We start from the raw sequence: 25,514 nt of genomic DNA on the forward strand, positions 1-25,514 counted from the left end.
GAAAAGTGTTCTTCGCCCCCTCCCCCTTGCTCGCGCACACACGCACGCACGCACGCACGCACGCACGCACGCACGCACGCACTAACACATCCTCCAACCACACACACCCACACCCACGCACGCACGCACTAACACATCCTCCAACCACACACACCCACACCCACGCACGCACGCACTAACACATCCTCCAACCACACACACCCATATTTTGCTCAATTGCGGTTTATTTCACACCTCAAACATTTAGTAAACAATTGAGCAAATACAAGTAATCTGCAGGTAGTAAGCAGGGTTTTAATAGTTTTGCAATTTTCATTAGTTTTTATTTTATATTTAGTTTTGACTTCAGATTTTCAATTTTATATCAGTTTTAATTAGTTTTTACCAATTGTTTGCTAGTTTAGTTTTTATTTTTTTTGAAAATCCTTAGTTTCAGTTTAGTTTTGATTAGTTTCAGTTATAGTTTTAGTTGTGTTTGCAATAATTAAGTGTAACAAAATCCCAGTTTCATCATATCAGTCATTCTCTTCTGCTTATCCTTGAGTATGTTGCGATTCCAGCTACCATCGGGATGCATCACGCTGCCTTGCCTGGGGTTAGCTTCTGTTTTCTGGGGATGAGGGTTGAGTGTGCTCCCTTACATTCTCATGGTAAGCTAGGTTAGCCTTCTTGTGTGAGCTTTTCAAGTGCACTTTAAGGTTTGTGGGAATTTTTTCCCCTTTAGAAATGTCCCTCATAATTTGTCTCTTTCCACTACAAGACACTTGCTTTATCCAAAACACAGTCATATTCAAAGTAATCCCAAATTGGAATCTGGCGCTTTCTCCTGACATGATTCTGCGCGTGGACGGAGCAGCAACACAGACGACTCGACTAACGTACTGCCACCTGCTGGCATAATTAGACAGCAAAAAAAATCTGGAAACTAAACTTCATTTTCACCCTTGACTATTGTATGACATGCACACATCAATGAAAACTAAACACAGTTTTGCTATAAATGCAGTTAATTTTAATTAGTTTTGTGAACACTCATTACAGTTTTAGTTAGTTTTCCTTTTTTTGTTTTTATTTTTATTTCCATTAACAAAAATGTTTTTTCACTTCTAGTTTTCATTATTTCGTTAGTTTTCGTTAGCAATAATAACCTTGGTAGTAAGAAAATAAACTACTAACTCTTTTACACTACGTCCATGCCTACACTGGTATTTTTGAAAACGCAGCTGTTTCGTCCACACGTAAATGGTGTTTCGAATCTGAGATTTTTTTTTAAAACTCATTTTTTGTGTTTATGTGTGAACGAGGAATACAGAGTTCGTCATGCAACATTAAAGGCATGTGCCTTTATTCATGTCAGGCTGTGGGCAATGTTATTGTTTACATGAGAGGAATTGCAGAATGGCAGCTATTCAGATTAACAGTATTTTGTCTCTATCTTCAGGTTTTACATGCTTACATATAAACACGCAGTTACTGTCCCTCCATTTAGAAAGGCAGAGGCGTCACGGTGTATTTTACATGTAGTTGTTTTTTTCCTATGTAATATTCAACATTGCTATCAATAAATTTTTCAAAAAAAAAATGCCTCTGTGCAAAATGGGTTTAAAAACATAAACAACTGTGGGATGCTGTTTGTCCGTGATTTAGATGGGGGGAACAAATCGTGGCAGTATCAGCCTGGTGTTATTTGTATCCCGCTGTAACTTTGCTGTATAAAGAGCTAACATCTCCAAAATGTCAGGAGTAGTTAGTCATTACAACAAATGTTTGAACTAAAAATCAAGAATGTGGGATACTGTTTGTCCGTGATTTGGAGAGCCCAGCGCTGCTCCCGACGAAGGGAAAACCAATTCTGCAGGGGAGACCTACCTTGGACTTGTGCAGGTGAAACCAAAGGGAAGTTATGCTTCACTGTATTTTCTAGTCTTTGGCATAGAATGAAGTTGGTTTGGAAACATATGCAGCTATGCTTCAGCTCCTGCTTTGCGTTTGTGTGGGCGCCGTGCTAGCAGTGTCCAAGCTTTGTTTTTTCCCCTTTTCATGCCCCCCCCAGGGGCGGGCCCAACACTTTGGGAAGGTCTGCTGTATGGCATCCTGTCGACCTGGTGTCTTGGACTGGTTTTAAGAATACAGTATTACTCTCACTGGAAGATCAGCGAATGCCTCAATAACGCAGCAGGGTTTGGCTTTTGGGAAGATTCATCTGGGGACTATTTCTCCAAATGGAGCGGACTATCCGATGGGGACTTCTGGACCACTGAGGCATCGATATGCATGTCACAGTTTGCTCGTCGCTGGAACGCCACAACAGCTTCATGGCTGCGTAGACTAGTTTATGCAAGGCACAAACACTTCCCACTGCTCATGTGCTTTGGTTTTTCACTGTGGTGGCACGGTTTACATTTAGGACACTTTGTAGGGTTTTTCACCTGGGCAGCAACAGTGAAAGCAGACCATCATATTCACAGGAACCTTTTCCCAAATATTACACCGACACAGAGAAAAATCTACACTTTTTCCACGTGTTAATATAATCCTGCACTTTATCGTTTTAAACCTCAATTCACTAGAACAGTAGTCAAACAAAGATATATTATTAAAGCAAAAAGAACGTTGACTATGGCTCGTTGATCCCAAGCACACCTGCAAATCTACAACAGAATGGCTAAAAAAAGAAACACATCAAAGTGTTGCAATTGACTGGTTAAAGTCCAGTCCTCAACCTGATTGAATTGCTGTGGTGGGACCTTAAGAAACTTTTGCATAAACAAATGCCTGCAAATATCGAGCTGAAGCAACACTGTAAAGAAGAGTGGGCCGAAATTCCTCTACAACAATGTAAGGAACTGATAAACTCATAGAGAAAATGGTTAAGTTATTGCAACTAAACATACCTTCTATATTGGAAGATGTACTTAGTTTTTCACTGGACTGGATGTAAATGAATTCTCTTTAAAATTTGTTTAAAAGTTTTAGAGTACTGAAACATCATGGGTGAGAGCAGTCTCATGTTGCAAAAGCACTATAAGAACCAGTAAAGTCTGCAGATCTACACGCCGACTCTCACCAAAGTCCTATAATTAATAACTGGAAGTGGTTTCTGACACATAAGCACAGGTAAAGTGGGTAAATGCTGCCTGGCCAGCATAAAAACAAAGAGCACCAATGTCAACCAGTGACTTATGAAGGATGTCGCGCAAAGACCCAGATATTTATGTGTTTTATGAACCAAAACAAAGTAATGAGGCCACTGGCGTACAGTACATTCATCAGGTAGGAGGAATCATACTGCTCCCTGGTGGTCAAACTTATTGCAGCAATTTCAATTTAGATTTGCTGGCATTTTTGAAAATACATAAGTTGTTAAAAGAGTGCTTCTCATAAAAAACAAAACACACAAATGTAATAAAACATCGTCTCTAATTATATGAAGGCTTGTTCATTTCTTCAGAGTCTGTCTTTATTCTTTCCACAAATTCCCGACAACAATACCTAAAAACAACAACAGTCCAAGGTTTCTGTTTGAAACAAACTTTTTCCAGCAGTCTTCTGGTTTGTTGATGTCTAATGTGTAAATCTACGAGAGAAGAAAATAAATATACTTCAATGGAAAACCTAATCTTAAAACACATGAATCTGTGCATGTTTCTCATTTAAATGTTGTATTAAAGTTGACCATGATCCTCACCTGGTTTGTCAGGTGCATTGCTACACCGGTGAGTACAGCATAGTAAGGGAGAGTCTGTTCAGCATTGACCCCAGCTAATACCAGTCCAGACATCATGGCCACAACGAAGCCACTCAGCCAGGGTTTGGTTTGCTCCTGGAACCTCAGTGCAGTAGATTTGACTCCTACTTTGATGTCATCCTCCTTATCCTATTTATGAAAGACAAAACAACACGAGGTCATAGTCAATCAAGGTCCCTACTGTAACACGGGACACATTAATCTCATGTTCACCTCAAAGAAAAACATCAGTAAACACAGTAAACTGCAATCCCTTAAACTGCATTTCTTAAATATAAAGGAACAGCTACCATGTACTCACAGTTTAAACTGTTTTTAAATTAGTTTCAGTTTCTCGGTTCCTTTCTTCTTAAATTTACAGGTTCTCAACAGTCACTTTATTATGTATACCAGTTCACCTGGGCAAAAATCCCTTATTGATGTCTGAGGTTAGAGGAGAATGGACAGAAAGGAAGCTGATAGGAAGGCAAGGTTAACTCAAATAACCACTCAGAAGAACATCTGCTAAAAAGCATCTCTCAACGCACAACACGATGGGCTACAGCAGCAGAAAAGCACATTGGGGGCTCCTGTCAGGAAATTGAAGCTATCATTTGCAAGCTAAATTGGACAACAGGTGACTGGAAAAACTGCTTTCCTGGTCTGGTGCTGATGACCTTGGTCATGATTTCTGCTGCAACACTTAAATGGCAGTGTCAGAATTTGGCATTAAAAAAAGCATGTTGCCAGGTATCATTGGTTCAGGGTAGTGTTGGTGTATGAGAGCGTTCTTTTACATTTACTGCACTCAGCCTTTGGTTTAAGGAAAGAATTGTGTTTAATAGGAACGAAGTGGTGCGATCTCTCAGGCCCACTACTTTACCTGATGTGCGTATATTGTGTCATATACCAGCGTCCACATCACTCCTGAGAAGTATAGCGGGAGACACACGGACCAATCACAAGAGCCTTTAATAGCGGACCAGCCGAGCAGAGCGCCCCAGTTGAAAGTGAGTCCTAAAGTGAGAGAAGAGAACAAGAGAACAGCTATAGCTCTGATAATCTGTAAAATATTAACTCTAGACAAAGAACACTACAAGATAACTTTACACAGCACATACCCAACACAAACTGTGGCCAGTAAGTGAACCTCTTCATCAGTGGGTAGGTGATAACAAGAGATAAAGAAGCAGCACCCAGAGCTATACTGTGAGAGCATTTTGAACAATGTGAGGGAAAGACTGCAAAATAACTGGATAAATAATCACTTTTAGTTACACTATGAAAATTAACACACTGTAGTAATATTGTGATCCAGTTCAACTGTTGCACTGATTTTTTTTTCTCATGACTCGGAGGATTTAATCTAACCTATATACCTGTTCCTATTCTTCTATTTATATTTTCCTAATAAAATGTCATTAACGTTCATACATAAAATTGATTCTGAGTACCTGTAATAGTTGAGACACAAAAGAACCCCAAGTGCAAGCGAGAGCTGCCCTCCCAGGAAGACCAGCGCCTGCATTCGAGAAATCTCTCCTGATGCGATTGGTCGAGAGGCTGTGCGGGACACCTGTGCAAAAACACAAACACTTTCAATTTATCAGAGCTGAAAAATAAAGAAACACTTTGAGCAGGGGAGTGACAGTGACACAGGTAAGACTAACGTCTGCTTAGAAATGGAAGTTTAATTTACTTTATTGCAAAAACATGTCCTGTTCTTTGTTTGGAGTCAGCTGTAAGAAAATCTCATTTACTTTTTTGTCGAAGTCTTTGTCCCACATGTCATTGATGGTGCAGCCGGCCCCTCTCATGAGAAGAGCACCTGTACCAAACAGTGTGAGCATGCCCAGATCTGGGAAGCATCCAGGGTTAGCAGCCAGAGCAATGCTCCATGTACAGGGGAGGTACAGCAGCCATGTCCCTACGATTAAAAGGCAATGAATTTCAAGGGAATTAAACAAGGAAGTAAGATAAGAACAGAAACAAAGCCCACAAAGAGATGAATGTGCAGCCAATAGCTACATTAATCTGGTGGCATTTTAAATGTGGTTTGGTTTTAGATGCATCTGTGCAGTGACACTGAAAAAATGCAGGGGCAAGATATTTTAGACTCATTGTCTTACACAGTAATTACATAAGAGTTTTACAGTTTGGTAGGATTCTTTCAAAGAACAATTTTAACAATTATTACCTACATCATGAGTTAGGGCTACATGCTTACAAAGATGCTTCCCTGTTAGTGCCAGTTAATAGCTCTACAAGGTCAAAGATGACGTGCTTATTTTAGCCATTTGTTTTCTGAAGACTGTATTAATGTTATATAGCTTCTTGTTTTGTTCTGTTTTGTTAACATGGTGAAAATGCTGCTAAAAATTGTTCTGGGCTTAAAGAGTGCATGTTTGGAATAAAGTCAAAATTCTGCAATATTCTAGATATCAATTTTTTTTTTAAACTGACACAGATAAAAATCATTGCATAGCAGAAAATGAATGTGTAGACATGGTCATAATGACCTGCTGAAGTTAAACCTGAGCACATGAGCTTGCTTTGTCACAGTAGGAAGGAAAAACTCCCTTTTAACAGGGAGGGACGGCTATCTGTCGCGACTGGTTGGGGTGAGCGAATGAAGACACGACAACCCAACAATGTGATGTTCATATAAGTACAAACCTATAGGTTTGTCCAGCCTCATCAGCCGGAGGTACGGTTGGACGTGTACTGGTGCTGAATCTACTATAGTAGCAGCTGATAAACTGAACCGTCTTCTCCCGTTTTGCTGTGTTTCAAGAAGTCTTATTGATGACCAGACTGCAGATTGGTTCTTAGGCTTTCTCTTCCACACACGGGAGTCTGAGGGGGGCCCATCTCCAGCCTGTATCCCTTCCTTCTGGATGAAGCAGGTAGAAAGACATCGATAACAAGCTCCATGGTGGATCCTTTTCAGAGTGCTCAAAGCTAGCTTGGCTGGGAACATGGTGTCTCTGCACTCATAAAGATCACCCCTGCACACACAGAAGCAGAAAGACACATGCAAACGAAGGTTAAACAAATACATTTGGTATAACAGAAACAGAGATGTGTGAAACTTTTGGCTGAAACAACCTGACTGTTTTAGCTGTTTAGGTAAGACACTGCACACACCTACATGAGACAAGCTGGTGTTACAGTAACAAGGCTAAGCTATCACTGAAAATATAATGAATGCTACCAACACACTTGCTAACTCTAGTGTGATATAACGCCAAAGCAAGCTTACAATGAAGGTTACAATAGAGAATATACCGATTTTAAAAAGACCAAACACTGGACAGATGACAACCACATCAATACTTCCCTGCTGGGTCGTCATTGGTCGTCTCTTCTTTGAGACTGACAGACAAGTTGGAGGACCAGCGCCTCCAACTGGTGTGGAGTGTGCATCACAATTTCCTTACTGGTTAAATAAAAACCAGGTCTCACACTAACTAGTTTTTATTTTTTATTATGGCAGCTCCATATTCAGCATTCTTTATCCAGTATATCCACTTTGCCTCCTCTGCACATGTACAAACAATCAGTAAGTTGGTTTTATTCGTTTTTGTGGTTTCTTTTGCAATCCTCAATGGGAAATAGCTACAGAGGTCACTTTCTGTCAACCATATGTATGCAATAATATAAATAATATTCAGCTTAATGGAAGCTTTTATATGCCAATAGTTTTTTTAATAGCAGTGTTTTGTTAGTTTATCTAACACTGCTTCACCTAAGGCGTTCTTAACAATTGCCTGTTTCTTTCTTTTTTTGCACTTTTTAAGGAAAAGCACCCATGCTTTTTTGGTTAAAACCATATGTTTGAAAACCTCTTTGAACAAGCCCTGTAAGTCTACTTCACTTATTTTGTTCTTGTTAACATACAAAACAACCATGGAGTAGTAACTGATCGGATCCTAGAAATTTATTTCTGTTCATCTGGACCCAGCGTTTAGTAGAAACATTTTATCACTTATCTATGTGACTTCTTCAGTTTCAGCCGACTGCAGGCTTCACCAACTTTACAAACAATACGGCTGCATAATGACTAAAATAACACCAATAAGCCAGAAGCTTAGTTTCAATAAAAAAAAAAATTCAAAGTGAGTAATAAGCTAAATAAGTCCTAAACAGATTCTTAAATTTACTTGTCAAGACAGGGTAGGGCTGTGGAATATGCAACATTATTGCATATGCAAAAAACATGTGACAAATGTAAGCAGCGTTACAACTGAAACCTCACTGCTCTTGCTGAACAGTGCTGCACAGGGCCCTGTTCCAAAGGGCTTCGGAGTTGACGTAAAGCGGCGATGTATGTCGGCAACCTTCCGATTACAAGGCGAACTCCCAACTCTTGAGCCACGATCGCCCCAAAGACTACAATGAGAATAGAAACAGAGCAGTGTGGCTGGTTAAGTGGTGCAGTTGATAATGAGAAACATGCTTTCATTTTGTACTTTTTTAGTATGAGTACTATTCATTGTGAGATGAGGAATGGCTGCATTCACCGCATTATAAGATCGTGAAAGATAAACTCTTAAGCCCCTTCTCGTTTGAGAGATGGTCGTTCCTTTTTTACACAAACGGCCTCCTGCTTAAAGCAGGATATCTGCCTCGAAAGGATTTGCGCATCATGAACATATAAAGAGTGAATTTGAAACATATTGAGCAAAAAATGCTGTGAAGACGTGATATATGACACAAATCTAGATCCTTTATTTTTTTCCTAGAATGTTTTAGCTTTCATCTTGTTGTAAAAGCCAGACCCTCTGCAAAAGTCTGCAACATCAGTATAAAATTTCTCTGGGATACCAAGGTGATATTGGTAAAACAAAGCTTTTCTTGCTTTCTTTGTGACCTGTGCAGCTCAGCAAGCATCGTCACTGCAAGCACGTGGCCAACTGCCTGCGATAGAAACCGAGCCTGAAAAAAGGATTTCTGTTATAAGTTTTTAATAACAATAGCGCCCATTTATTTAAATATGCGGTGCTATATAACACTTACAGTATGGAGGATTTGTTAATACCCTTCACTGGACATTATAATACCTATATCGCCGGCCATAGAAACAGAAAACAACACCATCACAAACACAGAAAAGACTTTTAAAAGGGGGGCTTGGCGTTAAGGCATGAAATCTACGCACTTCCGGTTACTGTTTCCCCAGATTTCACAATGAACTAAGCGTGGAAGTAAAAAAAAACAACAACAAAAAACTCCATACGTTTTCGTGAATATTAACAAACACACATTTTTTTTAATCAAATTGATAAAATTAAAAAAAATACAATTAAGAAATCCTAGTTCGTATTAAACCAAAATATCCTGTCGTTATATCGAATCTCGTGTAACTGCTGGAAAAAAACATTATAACTGATATTTTAATTACTTACACAGCGGAGGTAGTTTTCAGGTAGTTTTATTTTGAAGGGTTGGTGAATTCTACGGAAGTGAAGATGTTTTGTTGCGGTGGCGGAAGCACAGGCCAGGGAGAGTCACACTCGCGGGAAAAATGGCGGAAACGTGCTCCGTGTTCACGCGACTTCCAGCAGCGGTTCAAAACGGTGCCTCCTAAGCCTTGTCCTGTTTTTGTGTGCATGCGTGAGTAAAAACCTTGCGTGCATCGCGCACTTTAGCGAGTTGCACATTTCGGCATTTTGTTAAAATAGGTAGGATCTGTTTATTCGGTTGACTCGTTTTACGTCTCCTTCCTGTTGAATATGCTACACTGAAAGTTAAATAGAGGTGTTGAGTTCTTTGTGCTGCCATATTTAAAGATAATATTAGCAAAGCGTACAATCTCGCTCTCTCGCTCTCTTTTTTAAGTATTCACTTGTGTGTTTAACTTAATAACGGATAACGAAGTAGTGTCGGATTATGTTGTGCTGCTTCTGTGCCTTGAGAAAAATAATAATCTGTTTTTTCAGTTGTCTAGGTGTGTCACTTAATGTGTAAGGCTGTGGGTTAAAAGAGGCATGCAAGATGGAAAACGGTATGTATCACAGAGGTATGCAACGTCTTTGTGAATAGATACTGACCTATGCTGATCTATACTGGTCTGTTGCCTGCCCCCTCAGATACAGTGGAGTGCTCCACCTCTGGCCACATCAAGCAAGTCATCAGCCAAGCAGTCACTGAAGAATCCCAAGTTAAGGCTTTCCATTGTAGTCACTGTGTGCTGGTCTTCAAATCGAAGGTGTACCTTTTTGAACACCTCAACAAGGTGCATGGCCTCAATACAGAAATTTCTCTCAGAGAGGCTGGTTTATGCCCTGGGACTGACAAAGCCAACACAGAGAACAGCAGCAGCAGTTCAGGAGATAATTTTAAATGCCAGAGGTGTGATTTTAAAGCTTGTAGTTGGGATGGTTTAAGTGAACACGAGGAACTGTGTCACAAAACTTCAGAAAATCCTAACGTGTCAGGAGGTGTCATCATTTCAGAAAACCTCGACAGCACTTTAAGTGTCATTTCAGCAAACCAGAACAATGAAGCTGCAGGAACATCGGAAGATCCATCAGTTCTTTCAGATATTTCTACCTCAGAAGGGAAATGCACGTTAAAGGACCTGAAAACCTACAAGAGGCCATTGCAAACCATTACAAAGTACTTCTCAGTGTCATCTGAATCAAATGCAATGACTGCTGAAAAATTAGCTGATGGAACCAAAGGAACTATCATTTTGCAGGAATCTCCTTCAAGCTCCTGTCCAAACAGTAGTGGTGTGTTCAAAGTCACAGCAAAGTCTGTGATAGATATCACAGGAAGTAAGTCGTACCATTTTTTGCACACTGACTTGACTACTGATTTGACACCATCTAAAACTCCGGAACAATTCAGAAAAGAAACTGTTCCTGACAGTGCTGTGAAGAGATCCAGTGGTAAAAGTTTAAAAAGTCATCCTGTCAAAAAAGCCAAGTTGGATAACGAAGAGATGCTCACGGAAAAAGAAAATGAAAGACAGCAGTCATCCAGCAGCAACGAGTTTTCATTTGAAGTCAGCGAAGATGAAGACGAGGCAGACGTGGCAAAAGTGTATTCTTGTAAACATTGTGACTACAGTGACGTGGGCATCAGGCGAATTTCTGCCCATTATCAAAGTGACCACCCTTATATCAGATACAATTCTGTCTACATTCAGGACGCAAGTGATCACAGTGCCACCTTTCGTTGCTTGGAGTGTCCAGTTGAGTTTTTAAGCACAGCTGACCTCAAGAGGCACTACTTGGAAAATCATCCAGATGCCCCAGATGTATTTGCCATGAAATCATGTGGCCTCAGTTTGGTTTTCAAATGCTTTCTTTGTAAATTTACTACCAATCTATTGAAGTCTTTGAAAGAACATTACAAGGCAAAGCATGCAACATATGAAGTGGAGAATTCCTTATTGTTCTGCAGATATTCAATGTCTGAATCCCAAAAGGAATCGTCTCAGCTGAGTTTAGAAAAATCAGATGGAATTTCTCCTGAGCGTGCCCACACATCCCAAAATTCTTCTTCTAAAAGAGCAGACATGGCCTTGTATAAATGCCAGAAATGCATGTTTAGTCACAGGTCAGTTGTTGCTATGCATGTTCACTACCAAAAAAGCCACCCAGATGAAGTAATCACATTAGATAAAATCAAACAGTCCGCTTGTCCCACATCACATGCAGCATCAGAGATGACATCTGAGAAGTGTTCAGATTCTGTGATTGTAGTAGATCATTCAGAGACCACACCAGAAGCCTGTAAGAATCGTTCAGAATCTTCCCAAACCACGAAAGGGGAATCTTCGAAGTTTCCAACAAAATCCAGTAATGAAATTACTACTGGACTGGACATTTCCTCATCCAGTTTACCAAATGAAACATTTTACTGCCAGTTCTGCAGTTACACAAGTACCAAGGTTAAGAGTATCCTTGGTCATCACAATGCAAAACATTCTATGGATGCACCAATAGGTACTGATGATGTCCTATGGTATAGTGCTGAGATGCAGAAACGTCAGAGTGAATCTAAGATGTCAAAAAGTCCTTCATCTTCCCAATTTAATACTAGTAAACAAGTGAAGATGTGTAGGGAAAAAGAAGATCTGTATAAGGAGGATTACACAGCAGATGCCTCAGAAACAGGAGAGAGACAGAACAAGTCCTACGCATGTCCAGAAAACTTGTTTTATTGCCACAAATGCAACTTCGGAAATCCGTCTGTAAAAGGAGTAATTAACCATCAGGCCAAGGTTCATCGAAAGTGTAATTCCAGCACTAAGTGTGTTCTTGAATATACAGCTTTAATCCATGATGAAATCAGGAAAGCAAATGCAAAGGATTCCTCTTCTTCCCATCTACCTCTTCCTATAATAAATGAAGGCGAAGAAAAAGCTTTTTTTTGCCACTTTTGTAACTACAGGCATAGTACTTTGGATCAGGTAATGCGCCATTACAGCAAAACACATCATGGATTTAAGGCGAAGCCTTCAGAAATCCTTCTGCATACATCTAAGATCCACGATCAGGCACAGAAATCTCTTCTAACATCCGCTCAAAATGAAGAAGCTGCTCAGGAAATCCTCAAAATGAAAAAGAAAAAAACAAAGAAGCATTCAAAATCTTTGGTCATTTCAGCAACACCCTCAGTGACAACCCCACACACAAAGAGGTCCCTGAACTGTTACTCATGCGCATACAAAACTGACGTGATATATGCTCTGAAGACCCATTTAAGGAAAATTCACAAAGTAAAGCGTACAGTCACAGATATTTTAAGATATTATTTTAGACAAGGATCATTAGAGCGCGGCTATTATTGTGAATTCTGTGTTTTCAGACATGAAAAAGCTGCAGCAGTTTATGAGCACTACCAGGAACGCCACCTAGGACGTGTCCCCTGCGTTGAGTATGTAAGTTCTCGGTTATATGCTGGTCCTGGAATGGTCCATTGTAAAAAGAAGAAGCCTGATCTAGAGCAGAGTGGAGGCAGTGGCACTGAAAACAGATTGCTATCCCAAAGATCCGGACAAAATAAAGCTGGTTTGTCTTGCAAAAGATGCTCTTTTAAATCTAACTCTTTGTCAGATCTGGCACACCATTACCGAATGGTTCATCCTTTGAGTGCAAAACTTTCCAAGAAAACAAACGCAAGCTGGCGGGTGCAAGACCAAAGTGACAGACCTGGCTCATTTGACTCCTACCAGTTTGGTAAATCACAGGATGAAGCAAAGGCGTCCTCCACAGTGTTCAAGTGCCTTTACTGCTCTGCAAATTTTAATAGCAAACACGGTCTCCATATTCACTGTGGAATGAAACACCCGGAAGTTGTAATCAAAAAATTTGAACAAGAACAAAAACCAAAAAAGCAGCTCCAAAAACGTCTGCATGTCTTTAAGTGTCCGTATTGTACCTACGTCAATACCGTTTATCAGGGTGTTCTCACTCACTGCCAGATGAAGCATCCCAACCTCCCATCCAGGGCCGATAGTCTCCATGTGGATATGGTGTATGTTGAAAATTTGGACGAAACCCGGAAAAGCAGTCCTCCTGGTGAGACTTTGAAACTTTGTGGGCACATGTGTAAAACCTGTCCCCAAATCTGCGCAACGCTGGAGAAACTGAACAAACACTGCGAGCGAGACCACAAGAAGACTGGTGCAAGCACAGCACAAAGCACGGCCAAACCTGCTCCTAAGCCATTAGTTAAAAGTAAAATACTTCTATCTAAAGCCTACAGTACACATAGATCTGTATCAAAGACTTCAGTTTTAAGCAAGAAAATCTATGCCGTGATCAACTGCCAGCACTGTTCTTACACATGCACCACCAAACTTGCTCTTGGTCGCCATTTGCTTGCTAACCACAAGCATACTATTTCAAAGGACTGCGTATACAAATGTGTGCTGTGTTCTAAAGTTTACTTCAGGAAAAAGCATCTTGGAGGCCACTATGCAGTGACGCATGGAAAGGAGGCTTATTTAAAATACTACGTGCCCATATACAAACAGCCTCTCAAGAAGACAGCGCCATCGCCGTTTGAAGACCCATCAACTCAGCAACAAGAAAAAGCCTCTGAGACATTTAAGTCTAGCATAACAGCAGAAGAAAGCCTCTTGATCTACAAGTGTCCAAACTGTCCATATGTGAATGCTAGCTACCACGGGACCCTCACTCACTGTCAAATGAAGCATCCAGCAATTGTAGTCCGGGCAGATGAACTTGAGACAGGTGAAGTCTTTGTATCAAACATGGTCAATTGTACTTTAGGAAAAGGTTCTAATGAAAGAGGGTACTTGTGTAAAAAATGTTCACAAATCCATGGATCACTGACAAAACTCAATGCTCACTGTAAGAGGGTTCATCATGACACAGAAGTGTATGAGCACACAGACACTGAAAGCCAGCCGGTTCACACATCTCAGGGCTCAGCATGGGAGGATGCCTCTGTGAAAAACAAAACTTCGAGAGAAGTAAGCATTGCGGAAAGTAGACAGGCTCCACAAACGGAAACTCCTGAGGCATCCCCATCAACTTTGCTGTCCGGCCTCCGCAGCAACAAACAGTTGTACAAGTGCCAGATGTGCACCTATAAAGGACTGTATCGAAAATACCTCCAGTGCCACTACAAAAATACTCACAAATTGGATGCAGTCAGTATTTACAAACTTCTTGAGAAATATAATAAGCGTAAATGGAACTTTCCCAGCAACATACTTAAATCAGGCAACAGCACAAAGGTTAAATGTTTGAAATGTCCAGAATTAACATTCAAGTCGTCGCAGCTGCTCATTGACCACTATAGTACTTTTCACCGCTCAGAGTGGAAATTGGACTTTACTGTGTTGTCACTAGGATCGACGAAAAAGAAAACCACAGGGGTTTACAAATGTGACCACTGCAACACACAATTAAATGGGATTAGAAAGTTGTGTTATCACATGGATCGCCACAGAGCAAGGATGCTAGAGAAGGCCAAGGCTGCGCAGAGAAAGGAGTCGCTTATTAGCACAACACTAGAGCAAGAATCCAGCGAGGTAAGTTGACGCTGTAATTCCTGTCTACGCTCTTTGTCTTCTGATCTACTCGTGTTATTTGACCATTGCTGTGATTTTTTTTTTTTTTTTTTTTTTTTTCCAGCCCTGCAGGCAAGATGAAACGACCACATTGGAAACTGTGAACGAGGTTAATCGTTGGAACGGGACACCAGTACAGAGCGCCGCTACATCAGAACTCTCTGATGTACAGCAGCCAGAACTAGAATCGAATGGAGACAAACACACGTGTAGACAGTGCGGCCGGATGTTTATGTCATTGAAAGGCTTGCATTCACATGAGCACAGCCACGCAGCCCTGGCAGCCATCAAGAAATTGGACAATAGCTCCACATCTAGATTAAAACACAAGTAAGAACTTTGGGCTTTTTTTATTGTTAAAAACTAAACTAAAAAAAACGTATTAATAATGCTATTAAAGCAGTCACCCCATTTTGCCACGCTTTTTTTTTTTTTTTGTGGGCTCACTTAAAAAGTAACATAGCCAAATGGAAATTTTAACAGTTGGTCTTGTTTAGTCTGAAAAAGTACAGTGCCTATCTGGGTATTGGAAAACCTTTGCAGAAAAGCTTCTTTATCTCAACATTTTCACTTCCTGGTTAAATAAAAAGTTAGACTCCCCTTTCTCGCTTTCCTCAATTCCACCTCTATCCACTCCTGTATAACTTTAAACTGCACAAGAAGACCGTTTCCTCATAAATCGAAACAATGGCTTTCTGACAAGAGAACCAAAGTCAAGAAATTATACCTCCTTTACAGATTTTAGGAGTTACTTCATCTACTCTCTGTTTGACTAATGTATCTTTCGCAGGCTTGTTGAAATTGAATTTTGATTGCTTTGTTCGTTAAAGCAAGTCCCAAACACCCCAAGCTGTATTTTTTGTGAGAGTTGAATGATTGTGAACCTTTTTTTTTTTCTTTTTACCTCACCAGCATTAGCAAATATCTCATCCACAAATCTGGAACTCTGAGACCTTTTCTGTGTAGTTGCTGTACCTATCGGACAACAGTCTTTGGCCTCTGGAGGAGTCATTTTATGAAAAAGCATAATGGTAAGAACTCATTTGTAAGATCACCAGTGGTATCTTATGAGCATTAAGTGTCAAATGCATTGACTTTGATCTGCGAACATTGATTTCAAAATCACCAGAATTTTTAAAATTAGTCTTTTGTTGTAGATTATTAGCATAAGTTTTCTGTATGCTGGATTTGGTCAAGTTAATATGAGTTGTCGCAGGTGCATTTTATATTAGAAGCTGACTTTAACTGTTCAGACTGGGATGGTTTTGGCTTAGTTTTAAAGACAGCCACATCTTTCACAAGAAGGGGTTTGAGAGATTTCGTGTGGCTTTATGTCTGCGTTTATGTCTTTCCTTTTTCATTTGGTTATTCTTTTGCTGAATACTTAGATCTCATCATGGCTGCAGCTGAGACTGAAGACAAAGATGAGAGTGAAGAGAGGTTTAAGGAGTCCTCTAATTCATCAGAGAAAATGAACAGCTTGCCTGAAATTGATGAGCGACCTGAACTGATTAAAGGCAAGTCATATCTCATGTTTTTTTGTGTGTGTGTGCGTTTGTTTGTTTGTTTTTTAAACTTGGTCTTGGTTTTCATAAAACAAACAGTTTTTGGTTTTGTAGCAGTACTAACAGACTGTGGGTCCTTGAAACTTTGACAGGATCTCTGTACTTGGAGCCCCCAGATGTGCGGCGCCAGTTAAACCACTACACCATGATGGCACAGAGCAGCATCAAATCTAAAGTGAACGTGCAACTTTCAAAATTACCTGAGAACAGCGTGCTTCACTGTGAGTTCTGCAATTTCAGCACTGGACACCTGTCTAGTATCCGGCGGCACTACCTAAATCGGCATGGAAAGAAAATCCTCAGATGTAAAGACTGCAACTTTTTCACAGGTTTAAGGTAAGGTGCTGTAAGAGTTTGTATTTTGCTGTGTACAAAAGATTTTTGGCCTTTTTTTTTTTCTTTAATAAAATTTAGTGTGTTACTAAAAATCTGCAAATTGTAATTAATACTTTTAATTCTGCATCATCACAGATGTGCAGGATCTGACTAGTTTCTATAGTCAGGTGACATAATGCATTCCTGGTTTGCCTCAAGCAGGAGACACAAATCCCTTTGGGGTGGCATCGGGAAGAGAACCTGGCATAAAAGTGTGCTAAATCAAACATGCCGCGCTATCTGCTGTTTGAACCCTTTTTGAAGAAGAAGCTTCTTTTATTCAAATTTAGACATTGTTGTCAATTATTTTAGATGTATGGAAATAACTTGGATGAGTGTTATGAGGTATTTGACTTGACAGACATCTTGAATTTGTCATTTCTACTCATTACTCAACACGAGTTGTCACCAAACACTGACAGATTTGCAATGTTATCACTGATTTCTCCTGTTGTCATTAGGAAAACTCTGGAAATGCACATGGAGACGGGTCACTCTACCTGCCAGTCAAAGCCTACTCATCAGAAGGACCTCTGCTGCCCTTTCTGTCTGTACCAAACTAAGAACAAGAACAACATGATTGATCACATTGTCTTGCATCGTGGTATGTTGGAGCATTTGCAGGATTTGTAGGAACGTGTTCTGCTTTCCGATACCTGACGCTGTCACACAAGCATTCCCTTTTTTCCTTTTTTTTTCTTTACAGAGGAACGTGTAGTGCCAATAGAGGTTCGTCGCCCCAAACTGTCACGTTACCTTCAAGGCATCATCTTTCGCTGTCACAAATGTACTTTCACCAGTGGCAGCCCAGAAAACCTGCATTTGCACATGATGAGGCACGATGACATCAAACCCTACAAGTGTCGGCTGTGCTATTTCGACTGCACCCGGCTGAGTGATTTGGAGGCACACCTGAGCGATAAGCATCAGGTCAGGATTTCTCTAAAGCCTTCTGTGCATCCTTGGAATTCCTTTGGGTCAAAAAACGTTGTTTCTTTAACTGATGGGCTGACGGTGCTCTTGTTCTACACACTGCTGTCATAACCATGAAGATTTAGAAAATCAAGAGAATATGAAGTTGAATGAAGAATGAAGTTATTTAAGCCTATAAAAAACGTAAGCAGCAATTAGATGTCAGACGTCAACATGTCTGATATTTGAAGGGAGTAGCCAACGAAAGAGAGTGGGAGCATACATCCTAAAAATATGAATAGATATAAAAATGAACATAAAGAATTCATCAGAATGACATTTTTAAATGTCAACCATGTATCTTGTTTAGTAGCACTGCATCACTTTCACAAGCTACATATAGACAGTGGACTTACTTTTGCAAAAGAATGGTTTTATTCACATATCACATTCGCTACGGAGACATTGGCACTGGGCCATTTGATTCCTTTAGTCTGAATGTTTTTGTAGTTCAAAAACTTTGCCACAAATCGGTTTAATATTGATTAAGGTTGTGTCTGTGAAGGTTCTCAGTCATCCAGGTCATTGTAGTCTAAGGAGCTTGGAAAGAAAAGCGTCTGGACTTCTTTGAGTTGCTTGAAGAGCCAACCTTTACATGGAGGAAGTGGAAAGAAAGGCTCTTGGCTCTTTTAAAGGGAGAGTACCCAGCCATTGGTACAGATATGTAGATGGCACCTGGGTCAAAATCAAAAGACAAGAAGTGGAATCCTTATATCCTAGAAGTGGAATCCTATAAAGTCAGCAAAGATGCACAGAAAAGAAGATCAGACACCAGCGAGGGAGGATAAGAAAGACAGACGCAACAACATTGTCATCCCCTATGTAGCCGGTGTATCAGAGAAACTCAAGGTTCTCTCCAAGCACGACATCCCAGTGTACTTCAGACCCAGCAACACACTCAGACAGAAACTGGTTCACCCGAAAGACAAAACTCCTAAACACAAACTTAACAACGTGATGTATGCTGTACAGTGCAGCGAGGAATGCCCAGACCTCTACATCGGCGAGACCAAACAGCCACTTCACAAGCGCATAACACAACATAGAAGAGCCACCTCCACTGTACAAGACTCAGCAGTTCATCTGCATCTAAAGGACAAAGGTCACTCTTTCGAGGATGCCAACGTTCACATTTTGGACAGAGAATACAGATGGTTTGAAAGAGGAGTGAAAGAAGCCATTTACGTCCACTGTGAGCGAGCATCTTTGAACAGAGGCGGTGGTTTATGACACCAACTGTCTGCCATCTATAATCCAGTTTTGAGATCCCTTCCCAGATGCCTTAACGCCCACTCACATCCTGGGCCATCTGACCTCAGGAAATCACATGATAGGGTGGGGCCAGGCTTCACAATGAGCTCACCCGAAACCCTGGCTGATTGTGACCCACACCCGCTTTTACACCTTGGCTCATATGATTAGGTAGAGGATCATCAGGGGGTCCTTTGTCCCTCTGTGGGGGGAAACTCCCACTGGGTTTAAATCTGGGACTCTCCACCATTTGACCCTTAGAACTGAAGAAGCTTCTCGGATGAGAGGTGAAACGTCTTCAAGCAACTCAAAGAAGTCCAGACGCTTTTCTTTGCAAGCTCCTTAGATTGATTAAGGTTGCACCTAATGGAGTGATGCAGTGCATATCCTACCCCAATTCCTTGGCTATTGAAAAGTGCTACATTTACGGGGATTAAACCATAAGTAATGTCAAAGATGGACATGGACAACTACTGTGACACGATCCGTTGGTTTCTGAAATTGTGTTTTGATGCCCCAAGATTAGCATTTTCACCACAACCATCTTAGTTTCAAAGAATAAGATGTGGTGAGAAGGAGAGGGACTGACTGTGAAACTGCTATCTCTATGCAGTAAGCAGACAAAAGATAATCCAACATTTTTAAGCAATTTAAACATGATTTGCAAAATAGTTGTAATAATGTTTTACCACCCTGGGGCACCTCTGTCAGTGCGCCCCAGGGTGGCTGTGGCTACAATGTAGCTTGCCATCACCAGTGTGTGAATGTGTGTGTGAATGGGTGGATGACTGGATATGTAAAGCGCTTTGGAGTCCTTAGGGACTAGAAAAGAGCTATACAAATGCAGGCCATTTACCATTTTTTTTATTCAGTATGCCTCCAAAATCAGGGACTAAGCCCATAAACTCACCACGAAAGTGTTTACCATGTCATGTCTGGCTTCCCATAAACTATAGGACTGGGAGTCTTATCTCAACCCCATAACTCCAAGTGTATTATATTGGATAAATGAGTTTTTGAGGCTTCTACATCATCAGGGCCCCACCCTCACCCCAATATAATGTGATGGAAAAGTGTATCATAATTTGGACCTTGATTCTGTCTATGCAGGTCGTGAGGAATCATGAACTCGTGGGTCAGGTGAGCCTTGATCAGCTGGAGGCAAGCGTTGGTAATGTGCCAGTAACAAAAGAGGAACAGTTGTCTAACATGGACCAGCTCGATGAGGACAGAGAAGATGTAGAAATGGAGGACCTTTTTGCAGACTGTGATGAGGTTCCACAAGCTGAGAACCTGGAAGAAAACTATACCACAGAGAAAAGTGCACTCCAGATCAGGGAATGCCAGGAAACCAACGGAGAAAGTCCTGGCCAGACTTCCGAATCAGGCATTCAACGTGAAAATGCAAAACCAAACTCTACTGTCCAACAAGAGCTGCAAAAACAAGCGGAGCTTGTGCTGCTAGAGACTGCAAGAGAACAGGAGACAGGAAATGTGGAACAAAGTGTAAGAGAAGTGAAAATTACAGATACCCCATGTGAGGATTACGGCAATCCAGAGGAAGAGAGGCAGACATATGAAAACCAAGCCCAACCCGAATTCACAGAATCTGGAGACAAACAACAAATGGAGACAGGAAATGATTTCAAAGTGGATGAAGAAACACCAGCTCAAAAGCAAGACGTTAAAGCACTTGAGCATAAAACACTGAACATTGAGGCAAAGGTAGAAGATGACATACTGCGTCATATCTTACAGTTGGCCAATGATGACAGCAAGATGCATAACAAGGCAGATGAGGGTAAAACGGTCAAGATGGAGAAGGGCACTGAGGCAAGTGATGCAAGTGATATCCCATTAGCTGAAGAGAGCAACTTCCCTTTGTTCCAGAATCCAAAGAGTCAAGTTGGTATAGAGGCAAATTCAGCCTTAACAAAGCTAAATGTTGCACATGTAAATAACACGAGGACAAAGGAGAGTTTAAAAATTGAAAGACATATGTTAACCCTCCCGCCCACTTGTGCACGACTTAAGATGATCACCGGCGATATTTTAGGTGTCTCGTTTACAAAATTAAAGCGGGAAGAAGTGCACACTCAGCAAAGCAGTGAACAGGAACCTAAACCTTGCACAGAAATACCAGTACTTGAGAAAGAATGTCTGAAGAAGGAAGTGCACTCTCCTGAATGCTTCAAGGAGGAAGAAGAGAACGGTCCTTTCGAGCAGAAGCAGAACCAAGGATCTGAGATGCTCACAGAAGACGAGGAACGACACCAAGATCAGGCGCCTGGTGACCACGACGGGATGAAGGATGATGATTGTCTGCAAGAGCCTGAAGGTAAAAAGAAATTATGAGTGAATTGAAATATTAGTTTTTGTGCATTTTTTGTAAGCAAAACACATATTTTAAGTACACTTAAAAGTACACTCTTAAGTACACTTTAACACTTGTTTAAAGTACAGAAAAAGAGATGGTAAATGCAGATATTGGGCAACATCAATGATAGAGTTATGAAAATAAAAGTGCTCCCTCTTTGAATTGTAAGGTTTTATGTGTCAGGACTTTAGATAAGTACAATTAAAGATGAACTATTATGTCATTAATAATTTAACAAAAAATGAGCCAAAATGCAGAAGCAGTGTGGAAAAACTAAAAAAGCCATCTTTGCTGCGTTTATAGGATGTAAGAAGGTAAGTAACAGCCAGATGCTACAATCATCAGCAAGTATGGTGACCTCTATGAAAACAAATTGTCTGGCAGTTCATTGATCTGATTCACATGTGTGATAAAACAATGCACAAGGCGAAGATGCTCAGACAAACCAAAGAAATATATGTAGAAGAGCTACATCTGAGACTCTAAAGCAGGGGTGTCAAGCTCAGATACACAGTGGGCCAAAATTCAAAACTGGAACAAAGTCGCGGGCTAACGTTAATATTTATTGAAATATATTTATTCCTCCAGATCAAATCAAATTCAAATTCAAATTCAAATTTTATTTGTCACGTACACAGTCATACACAGTACGATATGTAGTGAAATGCTTGGACAACTGCTCGTGACCTAAAGAGAACAAAAAAGGAAAAGGCTATGAATAAGATAGGAAATAAATATGAAAAATTAAAAAGGGTAAATTTAACTAGGAAGGAATAAAATATAAATTAAGGTTAAAAATGAAATAACTGTACAACACAAATTAGAATGAAGGGTAAATTTAACTGGGAAGAATAAGATAAAGATAAATATATAAATTAAAGTTGAAAATAAAATAACTGTACAACAAAATACACAATACACAATATTGTGTATTGTGATATAAGAATGAATCTTTTCTTATGGACTCAAACACGTTTTGCTGAAAAACTGAATATGGAACAAACAAAGCTTAATACTAAACAATATATATATTAGCTGTATAATACCAGTAGGCCATCTTTGATAGTCATTTGGTATGGCTTCGTGGCCCAAATGTAATTAGGCTGTGGGCCAAATTTGGCCCGCGGGCCAGAGTTTGACACCTATGCTCTAAAGGGTTAAATAGCGATGTCTAGCAATACTGCAAAGCATCACATTTGGAGAAAACCAAACAGGATAACAGCACAAGCACCTTGCAGCACCTGTCAAGCAGGGTGGTGGAGGGGCGATGATTTAGGCTTGTTTCCAATCCACAGGACTGGCTGTGCTTAAATGAATGCCTGAAAACCTCAAACTGAACTGAAGCAATGTTGTAAAGACTGATAAAGTCATACAGACGATGAATGCTGTTAAGAATGGTTCTAGAAGATACTGAATATAAGGTGTACTTACTTTTTCACACACTGCTTCTGCATTTTGGCTGAGTTTCTGTTAAATAAATGTAATATTAGTAATACATATAGTGTATTACATATATACAGTGTTGTTATATTTTCTTATTATGTGCTGATATGTAAATCCTTAGAGTTGAAACAGGGTGTACTTTCTTTTTCACATGACTGTATCTTAGTGCATTCCTAATATTAATTTGAAAAATTAAATGAAAAAAAACAGGACTGTGTGTGATTACAGACAAATCTGATGATAAAAAGTGATTCAAAAGGAGATGATCTATGTGTGTGATCATTGTTTATTTAGTCGTTCAAGCAAAAAATATGAGAACTTCTCAGGTTTTTCTTAAGTTCTAATGGTAATTTTTTACTCTTTTTCTGAGCTTTTATCTACTTTTTTGTGATAACTAACTGTAGGTAAGTATTGGGTTGTGAACATAAATAGATTTTGAGGAATCTTCGGTATGGGATAATTACGTTGTTGATTTGTTTTGTTTTGTCCCCTCCCTCAGATACAACAACAAAAGAACCTGCTGAAGTCCTGTGCTCCTCGGTTACAGAGCAGAAACGATTTACTTGTGAGTTCTGTGGAAGAAATTTGGTGAACAGCTCTGAACTGAAGCGTCACGTCATGCGGCATGGAATCTAACAGTCTTTTCCACGTTTTTTTTATTTGGGTTTCCATTTTATGGAAAGTTCCTTCCAGTGTTGTGTTGAGTTACGCATTTTAGATTTTGTTATTCTCATATCTTATCTAACTGTACGTTTACATATTTACGTTTCCTTTTTTGTGCATTTTTAAACTTCTTCCTATAAAATGCTTTTATGGTAAAGCTGTTAAACATAGATGTGATTCAGTAAATAAAACTTTGAACCAATATGGTGAATGTATTATGTGTGACACACTGTATTTAAAATCTTTAGAATTTTTTTTTGTATTTTTTTTTAAACACTAATGGATAATGGCCGTGATCAACTGTCATCAAGAGTTCATTTTTATTCCTGTAGTTTGTGCAGGGAGGTATTATTTACGAGAAGTTATTACTGTAAAATCTGCAGAAACCTCTACACTGTGAACTAATTTTACATGAAAACGTTTACATAGAGTTAAATGCCACAAACTGAACCAACTTCCATAACAGAAAGTTCATTAAATGCTGCCTTCAGGTGTTGTTTGGTATTTCAACACACTTTTATTGTGTATTTTGTACTGAAAAGGAAAATAGTTGACAGTAAAATATCAGTATTTAGTTTGGTATTCCATGTTAACAATTTTTTTTTTTTTTTTTTTTTTTTTTTTTTTTTAATACTTCAATTTGTTTTGAATTTAAAGTGTGTTTGCAGCACCTGATATTTATTTTCCTCCTAGCTTAGAGTGGCGCCTTCTATGAAAGTGGTGAATTTAAACATTTTTAGTTAATTTTACCATTACAGTAGATGTCACTGGTGTCAGAAAAGGCAGTACATCTGAAGATACAGACTTGTGCACAATAGGTCATAAATGATTAATAAATGGTCCATTTTTTTTCAATTTCTTGAACAACAGCAAAAAACGGACGCAGGCTGGACCAAGAACTAATCAGGGACATTTACAGAAGACTGAAACACAGTTCAAGTTTAAAAAGTTAATGTGTTATGAGACCACGTGTGTTCATATCCTTGTATTATAAAACATGGATGCTTTGTATTAAAAGTGTTGCCCTGTAGCAAAAATCAAATAGTGCATTAAGAAAATATAATCTGGTTACAACAATAAATGTTTGATCTCAAATGTCTTGATGTAAAGAGCAATGTGCGCATTAGCTAAATAATACTGTGCAAATGGCTTACCCACCCCTATTTTTTTTTTTTTTAATTTTGATGTGGATCTAGGAAATGGGTGTAGCAAATTATAAAAATGTGAAAATAGAAATACAGTATACTGAGAAAAAAGTCTGGACATTTCTGATGAGCCTGAAATTCAATACTTGGTATGGCCACCTTTTTTCATCAACACAAACTGAACTCTCTTAACCTAGCCTTGTTCCCTTGAGTGCTTCTCCTGTAATTCTTTGGATGTTTGTTGACTTTGGTTTTGTTCTCTGTCAATATAATCCCACACTGCTTCAGTAATATTAAGTTCCGGGCTCTGGGAAGGAAAATCCATGACTGACTGGGTTCAGTTGTGTGTGTGTTTTTTCTATCCCAATATTCTTTCACTGCATGGGAGGTGTGTTTGGGGATCAGTCTTGTGAAAAATTTTCTTATTGCCAAGCAGATGCTTTCCTACATGATTTTCCATGTTTGATCAAAAGCTTTTTAATAAGATCCCCAACACCACTGGCTGAAATGAAACCCCAAACCATGACAGCACCTCCACCATAACCTCTTCTATACATATTGACAATTTGAACTAAACATTTCACATCTGGATTCAGCCCTCTATAAGAACTTCTGTCACTGATTTTCAGCCCAGTTCTTGTGCAATTTGGCATACTGAGCATTTTCTCCCTGTTTTCTACCACTGGCTTCTTGACAGCCACTGAAACCATTTCTGATGAGGCATCAGCGAACAGAAGATGGATTGACTAAAAGGCTGTCTTTTCAGTTTTCTCAAATTTTTTTATGACACACTCTGCCACCAGTAATGGTGTTAATATGACAATACAACGTTTGGCCATGCCACTGTTTGATTATATTCCAGTCATCAAAGTGAACTACATGGCATTACAGCTTTACTGTTTCAATAAATTCTCTAAGCACTGCTTTGACGCACTGA

General features: G+C 39.7%; 3 protein-coding genes across 12 annotated transcripts in view; 1 reads left to right on the forward strand and 2 right to left on the reverse strand.

Annotated features, from left to right (window-relative positions):
• The window catches only part of LOC112435655 (4-hydroxybenzoate polyprenyltransferase, mitochondrial-like), a 41,830-nt gene extending 34,716 nt beyond the window's left edge, over positions 1-7,114 (reverse strand). The window contains exon 1 of the mRNA XM_076891057.1: positions 7,016-7,114. The gene's annotated coding sequence lies outside the window, so the exon portion shown is untranslated. The remainder of the gene's footprint in view (positions 1-7,015) is intronic.
• Positions 3,207-9,814, reverse strand: LOC105940566 (4-hydroxybenzoate polyprenyltransferase, mitochondrial). 9 transcript variants are annotated; one of them, XM_076891053.1, is made up of 10 exons: positions 8,747-8,840; positions 8,601-8,665; positions 7,986-8,119; positions 6,404-6,735; positions 5,488-5,654; positions 5,182-5,303; positions 4,849-4,934; positions 4,611-4,744; positions 3,689-3,877; positions 3,207-3,577 (listed from the first exon to the last, which is right to left on the reverse strand). In XM_076891053.1, exons 4-10 carry the CDS (start codon positions 6,705-6,707, stop codon positions 3,461-3,463), a joined length of 1,119 nt encoding a protein of 372 aa, XP_076747168.1. In that variant the 5' UTR covers positions 6,708-6,735; positions 7,986-8,119; positions 8,601-8,665; positions 8,747-8,840; the 3' UTR covers positions 3,207-3,460. The 9 variants fall into 9 exon arrangements, with proteins under 9 accessions (XP_076747168.1, XP_076747167.1, XP_076747170.1 ...); XM_076891052.1 differs by having other exon boundaries at positions 8,589-8,665; XM_076891055.1 differs by lacking the exons at positions 8,601-8,665; positions 8,747-8,840 and adding an exon at positions 9,781-9,814.
• On the forward strand, positions 9,193-25,501 carry LOC101470998 (zinc finger protein 462). Of its 2 annotated transcripts, none has more exons than XM_014407189.3 (11): positions 9,193-9,306; positions 9,670-9,734; positions 9,820-14,747; positions 14,851-15,116; positions 15,699-15,817; positions 16,175-16,303; positions 16,444-16,687; positions 17,188-17,330; positions 17,433-17,656; positions 20,060-21,287; positions 23,269-25,501. In XM_014407189.3, exons 2-11 carry the CDS (start codon positions 9,725-9,727, stop codon positions 23,403-23,405), a joined length of 7,428 nt encoding a protein of 2,475 aa, XP_014262675.3. In that variant the 5' UTR covers positions 9,193-9,306; positions 9,670-9,724; the 3' UTR covers positions 23,406-25,501. The 2 variants fall into 2 exon arrangements, with proteins under 2 accessions (XP_014262675.3, XP_014262674.3); XM_014407188.3 differs by having other exon boundaries at positions 9,217-9,343.
• Positions 25,502-25,514: the final 13 nt, after the last annotated feature.

The sequence above is a fragment of the Maylandia zebra genome, linkage group LG12 (assembly GCF_041146795.1).
Source record: "Maylandia zebra isolate NMK-2024a linkage group LG12, Mzebra_GT3a, whole genome shotgun sequence".
NCBI classification, from domain to species: domain Eukaryota; kingdom Metazoa; phylum Chordata; class Actinopteri; order Cichliformes; family Cichlidae; genus Maylandia; species Maylandia zebra.